Source organism: Formica exsecta, unplaced genomic scaffold, assembly GCF_003651465.1.
Source record: "Formica exsecta isolate Colony F162 unplaced genomic scaffold, ASM365146v1 scaffold26, whole genome shotgun sequence".
Taxonomy (NCBI): Eukaryota; Metazoa; Arthropoda; class Insecta; order Hymenoptera; family Formicidae; genus Formica; species Formica exsecta.
Genome location: NW_021849866.1, coordinates 2,294,474 through 2,303,703, shown reverse-complemented (window position 1 = coordinate 2,303,703; position 9,230 = coordinate 2,294,474). Strand labels below are relative to the sequence as shown.

Sequence of the window (9,230 nt, the reverse complement as noted above, 5' to 3'; positions counted from 1 at the left end):
CTATTATATGCGACATAACAATTTAAACCTTGAGCTTTATGATTAGGCGCGATTTAATCTCTTATCATCAGAGCATCTTCAAATAAAGTGTTACATGTATTATTTAATTTTCCTTAAACGAGAAAGTTTTAATATCGTTTTTCCAAGTAGTTTGATTATTCAAGTAATAATAATAATGTTGTTTAATTTTCGAAGTAATTGGGAACAATAATGAAAAATATTCCGGTTAATCAGTTGAACTCTAACAAAAGAAATTTATTAATTCGACTAAGAAAATTTGTAAGAATTAATGTAGGGAATTTGTAAGAAATAATGTTTTACTTGCTATAAAATAACTATTTTATATTTCTTTTTAAATTTAAAATTACTATTCCTTTCTTTTTACTATGGTTATTTTCAAACTTTTATATTTGCTCGAGAAAAAGTGTAAAAATAGTCGCCGTTTACCTTCCTTTACAGAGATCGTACAGTTGGCTGGCTATTGAAATTATCTATAATCCGGGCAATAAATATCTTACCGTCTTTATGGGAAGAAAGACCGGTGTGTGGTGTCAATGAACGACCCGCGCGAATGCTTCGCGTTAAAAGAATACGGTAGTGTCAGTGGTAACAGAATGAGTTGAGTCGGACAAGACTGATCCCGCTTTCTTTCTCTCTCTCTCTCTTTCTCTCTAATGAAGCGAATTTTTGTCGCTTTCATCGAGAATTCTGTTCAGTTCATCGGGCAACGTTCGTCCGGGCTGAAAGTGGGACATACGCGTAAACGAGAAAACCCCGTTCAAACTTTTATATTTGCTCGAGAAAAAGTGTAAAAATAGTCGCCGTTTACCTTCCTTTACAGAGATCGTACAGTTGGCTGGCTATTGAAATTATCTATAATCCGGGCAATAAATATCTTACCGTCTTTATGGGAAGAAAGACCGGTGTGTGGTGTCAATGAACGACCCGCTTCGCGTTTTCGCGTTAAAAGAATACGGTAGTGTCAGTGGTAACAGAATGAGTTGAGTCGGACAAGACTGATCCCGCTTTCTTTCTCTCTCTCTCTCTCTCTTTCTCTCTAATGAAGCGAATTTCTGTCGCTTTCATCGAGAATTCTGTTCAGTTCATCGGGCAACGTTCGTCCGGGCTGAAAGTGGGACATACGCGTAAACGACGAGAAAACCCAGGGAGAGATTTGAAGCGTCCAGCATCCTTTGCACGTCGCTCAAAGCGCTCCCGTTCCCCACGTTGGTATGCGGTATTGCATCCGCTTCCCGTGATAATTTCGGCAAAGCAAACAACAAAGGGCGAACGTCAAAAGAAACTCCTACACACGACACTTTATTTCCAATCACGGCTATTGCGATGAATCCGTCGCTAATAGAGCCGAATTCGCATTCGGTTCTCTTTTGATTGACAGGATTACCAGAGGGAGATTGTCCTCTTTCCGTCGAGCAATTCCCTTTTTCAAGATAAAAGTTCAGCTCATATATCTTCTTTTCAATTTTTAATCGCGTCTTTTGTTACTGTAATACTTTACAAAAATAACATTGAGAGTAACAAGATGATAAATATGTACAACGATACTTCCGAGATATAATAAAGCTGCGTTGAATACGCCACATATGTATATATATCTACTAAATTTTACTGATTTCAATTTGTAATTCAAATTTATTTGCAATCAGATTATTCATATCTGTGAATGTATATCACAAGTTGCTTTTACAACGAGGTTTTTGAACTTTATAAATAAACATCATGCGAACTAAAACCGTGATATATAGTGACCCAATTCAGAAATACATGATTTTAATTTTTATGCTTTTATTGCGCTTACATTTGTAAAGATTGCGCATTTAGTTTAATTATTTGCGAAAAATATTAAAAGCTAAAAGATAAAGATCTTTAACCGGTAAAATAGTTTTAAATCGAAACTTTCGCGTAATTTTTAGGAAATTAGGAAATTGTAGTCTGATTAATGTGCTAATTTTCCGCGATCGATTACATAGGTATGATAAATTTACATTGACGTAAACCGCGCTCATGTATGCATAGAATAGAATAGCCGCGACATCCGGGAGAATGAATTATTCTAAGGACAAACTTCTCTTCGCTAGTGTTATGTGATAAATAGAAATTATCCGCGCGAAACGCCCGACCGAGTGTCATCATCAGACCGCGCTACATATCTAGGTTGAGAATGTTACTAGTTGCCGTTACTGCAGTTAGTTTAATCCTCTAATCTGCGTGCATTAATTATGATGCGTACATACGGCTGCGACATGTAAGAGCAATTTCGCATTCTAGCGTAGCGAATGCGCGTTAATACTCTCGTTTTACGTACTTACCGTTAAACGTATAATGGTTTTTCATGCATGCCAACGCGCATGTAATCTGCATGCAGTTGAGAATTTTTTGGAAATTGTTCTTCTCTACGTAAGAAACCGCATCGTTGCACTTTTTTTGTAGAATTAGACAAATACATAAATTATACAAAATATACCTTACCGTTGTCTGATCAAGTTCCAATGATGGAAACTTTGATGAGTTAAACGATTTTTTATTATTTTTTTATTATTTCAAATTGTGCATAGAAATCTGGAAAAATACTTTGGAAAATTGTGAAGATAAACAAAACTATTTTTATTCCTAATGAGAAATATATTGTATGTAATTAATGAAATAGCGCCGTATACTTATTATATATTTTGTCTAATTATATATATTATTATAGAGTATATATATATGTATTATATTTAATAATTTATAAATGAATATTGATTATATATTAAATTTTGATTTGTGAAAAGCATCGAAAAATGAATTTAATATTTTTTATCGCTATATCGGTTGTTTTTTTTCTAGTATTTTTAAAAAATTTAGATTTTATGACACGTAAATTAAATTTATTTCATATTTACTTCCACGAAAATATTCTCGTTTATTTCATAAACGTGACATCAGATTTGCTTGCGCAATTTCAAGTAGTTATACTCGTTTCTAATCAAAGTTTCGCACATAGTTAGCAAGTTGGTTCTTTGGTATGCGAGAGATCAGAAACGTCAACGGTGAATTGTGCGTATACACGAATATATGCACGCGTAGTTATTTTGTTAAAGAAAGTCAAGTGTGTGGTTGAACGATTCTAATTAAGTTAAACGGCGCAGCGATAATTCAATTAAAGTACAAAATTTCGTTAACTATAGTATACAATTTTGGAACTAAAAACAGCGTCTTAGAACTTAGGCGCGATTCTTGTACAATTACTATACAAATCGATCTAAAAACCTATAATGGACATTAAAGCAGACTACGAAAAACTTCGAAAAAGTTGCTTCGATATCAAATAATCGAAATAATTGAATATTCAATAAAATAATAATTTTCATGTTTTTATAAAAAAAGAAAAAAAAAGAACACTTTCTTCGCGTTATATTTTGCAAGGAATATTACTTCAATTTCAATTGAAATCAGCGATTTTAACGTATTCTTTTTCTTTCCTGTGACAGGTGATAGGCTTTTTTGATCCAAATACGTTTCTAATTTCCTCTTTTCTCTCGCGCGTCACCTGTGTTCTGTTTACTCTCTCGTGAATACAACGCGGCTGTCACGGCTCCCGGGATTCGAACGGCGCGGCGCATGTCTCTTAAAAAATTCACCGTATATATCATCAATGGATTGTCGCGGCTTTGCAAGGCGTAGGTGGGACGCGCATAAATATTCATCGAACTATCTCGGTCTGATTGCGTCGCCGCGTTGTCGATGCATGTGCCGACTGCAACTCTATCGCGCTGCATCCGATCTCTTACGGTCCAATGCCGGAACTTTGAACTTGCGGCTAAACTTTGGACATGTTACAAGATCACCTCCCAGTGATATATAGTAAATACTTTATTTACATTATCTACATATATAGACGTCCCCGGTACAAATATCGCGGAGAAAATTTCGATTCAAATTTCTCGAGCAATTTGTCAAAATTAAATTGTTAAGCATTTATTGAGCAATCGTTAAAATTAAAATGCGACCCTCTGGTTTAATACGTTTCTATGTTTTTGCATTAAATATCAAAAGTATTGATAATGCTGTTAACAGTTTACTCTAAAAAATTGTGGAAAATTTCACTTACCTCTCATTTTCGGAGTAAACGGCTCGATTGATGGGGTCAAAAGAACCCCGTCTCTTGTAGCGCCTTTTCGAAGACATTGAACGGCTAAAGGAAATTGATCAGGCGCCATCGTTATTTTGCGAGGATGGTCTGCAAGTGAGAGAGTTCATGAGCCGAAGCCGGAGATTCTTAAATATCCTCGACAGGAAAAGTTTGGGGAAACGCATCGGGGTCATGGCTATCGATCTTCTTGAGGGCTATCTTCTTGCAGCCATTAGCGCCGGATTACCAACCATTATTAACGAAATAGACGAAAAGTTACATCGTAAAATTTAGTCTACATTTCCGTATCACAATTATATACTCTGTCTCTAGTAATAACGAAATAAAATTGCGACAGGATTAAAACAAGCAGACAGTTTTCTACTTTACACGAGTGAATTATCTTTTTTTCTTTCTATCGAAATATGATGTCCTTCGATATTATACGAGGTGATCGCTGGCTGACGGGACATGCGCGGCGAGAATGAATCGAGAAGCGTTGTGTGGATAATTTATTTACAAGAGTAAAACATTATGTACAAGAATGCGTTTTCTCGCAAGAGAACCGTGTGAAAACTCAGATTGTGAGAAGGATGCGAGTGGGTAGGGAACACAGTTTTTTTTTTCTTTTTTCGAGCTAGTCGTGGGTGTAAATCATATGAGTCGTAAAGTCACGCGCGTGTATGTGTGTGTGGTTTACATACATTTCTCTACTATTATCTGTAAGGTGTGTGTATGCATGTATATGTGTTTTCTCTGTGTGTGTTTTCCTTTAAGTTTCATTTAACACTTATGCTGTAAGTAGAAAGTACTTTGCCGCGGGTGGAGAGACTATCGGTCTACCCCTTTTTATTACATCGCCCTTTGGTTAAACTTGCTCGTGACACATTTATTTTACACTTAACACCTTCCTCTTACGAATTTTCTCTCTATGGTCGGGAAAAAGCGCGAGACATAATTCTGTTTAATCTGCTCGCTCTATCTTCTTCCTAGCGACATCCGCGCTCGATTATGTCTCTTCATGTCAACATTCGTGCTGCGCATTATCGTTAATTTTTATGTTTGCACCGCGTCATTGTTAGATATTACGACGCAATTATCCTAAAATCTCAGCAACGACAATGCAATCTTTAATCCTTCTCTCGCGCGTGACGCGCAGAAACCATCTTTAATTATAAACTGTAAGAATCCTGATCTCGACGTCGCTGAAATTCTTGAATAATATTGACACTCGTTTTCGTCATTCGTGGATATGATAAGAACCCTTGACTGTTCTGTCTGTGGTCGTACGAATCATTTTTCAACGCTTGCCGTGTATTATCTCAACACTGAATTGTACCGATGCTAAATTGCGAAGCATAAACTAATTTCTTGAGCTAAGCCAAACAGATGTCTGGCTAATTAAGTATTTGCGAATACGTAGTTTTTATTATTATTTGATCATCTATGTTTGAATATAGAATGCAAAAGAAGCTTAGCATGCGAAAATAACTACATGCTGAATCACGCCAATTAATCGCTTTTCTTTGATTATTATATCTGCCATAAACAAATCGGAATTAAATCGATATTGTATCGCGATTGGTATTATTCTATTATTTGATTATTAATGTGTTTACAAATTGTGTTGTAAAGAAAAACAATTAAAAATAAAAAAAAGAATATTTGAAATACGATATACAATTAAAAAACGATGCGTTCGACGAATCAGATGCATCGTCAATTAATAAAAGTAAACGAGAGAATCTGTTTGTTATTTGGGCGAACGGTCATTAAACACGACATGATAATTATTAATTTTGGACGTAATTGATGTTGAAAATATTATTTATTCAGTATGCCAATTACTGAAAACGTTTTCAGTACGCCAATTACTGAAACAAAGTGAAAACGCCTTGGTTCGCTTGTTATCATTACGCAGCTATTTAATGTTCTGTACGTACAGTTTTCAACTGCAAATATATTGCCGCTGTCGCTACGACAAATGTATGAAAAGTTTCGGCTCCGAGTTCGTTTTCTTTCCGAGTTTTCGGATAATCGGAGAAAAGTCGACTGAAAAGTTCGTCGCGCAGAATCCGTGGTTCTGAAACGCCGCCGTATACGGCTGCCTCACACTCCGCTCCTTAACCCTTAGGCACAGAGTCTCCCCTTTATTACGTAAGAACTAGCTGTCTCTCAGAGATTATCTTCATATTTCTCATTCTAGCGGCCAACCTCACAATTAAGTTTAAGATAAACGAGATGAGTATTTTCGTGAGAGATTAAAAAGGACAAGATAAATGCCACAATGAGAGCATCTAAAATACGACATAATTAAAGTAATAACGGGGCAAATTCAAAAAAGTTTTCGCTTCAAAATGAGTAATTTAAACGGAGAAAATTTCTAGTTTATAACCGACGCATTTCTATTTTACATATATACGATTAAAAAAAAAATAACTATAACAAAATAACAAACGCCATAAAAAATAATGTCGAGAATAAGGGTTGAAATATCGTTCTTCGAAAATCTATTAATTGAAAGAGATAAAAATCGCAGTTTGAAAAGTATCAGTTCGCAGATTCCATAAGTTTCATTTTCCGATCTCAGTAACTTAAACCTCACTTTAATTGTCCGACTATGACCTTACATTACGTAATTATGTAAATTATGTAGTCTTATCGTCCCGCGATCTAAATGACATAACTATCCAGGATCTAATTCAGAATAGTCTGTGCAAAAGAATTAAAGTTAAGGATGTGTGGGCAATCACCTCGCTATGCGTGGCCATCGATTTCATAAGTGTCTCGAGCGACCTTCGTGTACGCGCACATTATCTCAGCTGACCCAGAAGGAAGGCGAGCATCACCAGTACCGTTTTGGAATTGGGCGAGCCGGCTGCCGTATTTCCGTGCTGCATCGCGGCCGGATGTTCACCTGAAACAGAAACGAGCACTCGTAGGATACTTCTCCTTTATTACCAGCGTTCCAGAGATCTTGGAATGCGGCGGAATGTGATGCAGTATGTGATGCAGGGTAGATGTATTATCACGACGTGGGGTTTAAATTTTTCGCGGCGATGAGTACATGATTCTTCCTGGGAACAAAATGCCAGTTGTAGGATCTTAAATTGGAAATTGTTATAAATGCAAAACTATACAATCCGTTGCTCGATTCGGTTCAATCACTTTGTAAAATATTTATTTTTCGACCGCCTACATTTTTCATTTGCGCGAGCTTTTTTAGTAATGTATGTTTCGGGATTTCAATATTTTAAAATATTATATAAATCCTGCTATTATTATTATTATTATTATTGTTATTATTATTATTATTATTATTATTATGTATATATATTTAAAAAATCCGCTTTTATTTATTATGAATAACTGGTTTATTCACAACATAAATGAACAATTCTCATTTTTCATTTTCCTCTATATCTTCCTATCTCTATCTTTTTTAAATATAAAATATATAATTTGGAGTTGCTGTATTTATATCCTAGCATTAATATGCTATTCCACATAACATTTTCCAGCTTCTATTTATGTAAAACGTTACAAAATTGCAGATTTTACACAGCGTGGTAGTAAAGGGCGATGTCATAATCCGCTCCTTAGCCATTTGCATGACTAGATACAAGGCCTCTGAGCATAAATTGTTTAAGAAATCTCTCTCCAAGGAACGGTACTGGTATTTTGAGACGGAATAGTCCCAAGTTTGACGTAATTTTATATGTCGGCGCCGGGGAGCCTCGACGGATTTGTAGAATTGGGGTCAGCGTAATATAGCAACAGTACAGGGGAAATGGCAGCGTGTTTCTCGTGTGTCGGGGCATTCGCACCCTCGATTGATTTCTTGGCGAACAGTTCTGGAACTAGAACGAGCGTCGCGAGGGCGGTTTACGGCGACTTCTCGCCTTCAGTTGGTCCGACGAGCAGCATACACGCGAGCGCGCACTCTCTTCTCTTATTATCCCCCTAGCGCAAGACTCAATATTGGATCTGACATATTCCTGAAAGCTGATCAAGCGTGTAAGATTGCTTGGAAAATTGATCTCTAGCGTTTTCGGCAAGTATATAGCTGTCATTCTCAAGCGATCATAACTTTGTATTTTTATTTCGCATCTTCTTATCATTTTAATCGATAAAAGTTCTTTATGGATTCCTCAGTTGACCACGTATGCGTTCAGCAAACAATCATAAATTGCGATCATTCGCAACGTTGCATAGAAATGCATAAAATGATGCATCGCGCGAGAAACCGAACGAACCGGGGCATTAGCCTTATCCAATCCCCATGTCACCGTGTGTCCGCGCGATTACTGTCGCATTAATATGCATCATGCGAATTCACGAGCTGTTACGTGCGCATTTTTAAAACAATCGCGGTATACGTTCCTATTAACTGTATACGTTCATTTATCTCTCACCGCACGATCGCATTCGTTATTTAGTTTTATGCGAGCGCTCGAAATAACAATCGCATTTGCATCTATTCCATCCATAACATACGTGCGTATTGCCAGGAGTAGTTTAACATTGATAATCGACGGATTATCTCGAGAACTGATTTGTCACAATTCCGCGTCGATATAAATTTCACCGCCATTTTAGCTGTTATTTCGTTTTAATTGTTATTTATGGCGAAGAATTTTCATACAAAACACACGAATTGTTTATAATTGTATAAAATAAATTTAAGAAAAAAAAAGTCAAATTTTTTATAAATTGAAAACTCAGATATAAAAGAACCGTTGGTAGATATAATTTTTAGATTCTCAGATATCCTTTTGTATATATTCGACCGAATGAGAATGTGAAATCATGTCGTTTCACAACGGGCTTTACGATAAGAGTGATGAGGGACTCATTGAAAATGCTCCGCGGGCAACGTGAAACTGCGTAATTAACTGTATAATTAATCGAGAATTGAAATTTGACGGAACTCGGCGATTTCGTGCCACGACGGAATAATGGAGAGTTATTAATACATCCGCGTAACACGCACGGCAAAGGCGTATTCGGCCCAGTGGTGGCTGCAGAGAATGGGACAAAGTATAATTAGCCGAATATGCGAGGCTAAATGAATTTTGCATTGCCGTTTAGCGCGCGC

General features: G+C 36.4%; 1 protein-coding gene across 1 annotated transcript in view; it reads right to left on the bottom strand.

The window, feature by feature from the left end:
- Nucleotides 1-4,631: 4,631 nt before the first annotated feature.
- LOC115236841 (zwei Ig domain protein zig-8-like) overlaps nucleotides 4,632-9,230 on the bottom strand; it is a 308,810-nt gene continuing 304,211 nt past the window's right edge. Inside the window, exon 6 of the mRNA XM_029809537.1 lies at nucleotides 4,632-7,049. Coding sequence (XP_029665397.1) covers nucleotides 6,946-7,049 — 104 coding nt within the window. The 3' untranslated portion in view covers nucleotides 4,632-6,945. The remainder of the gene's footprint in view (nucleotides 7,050-9,230) is intronic.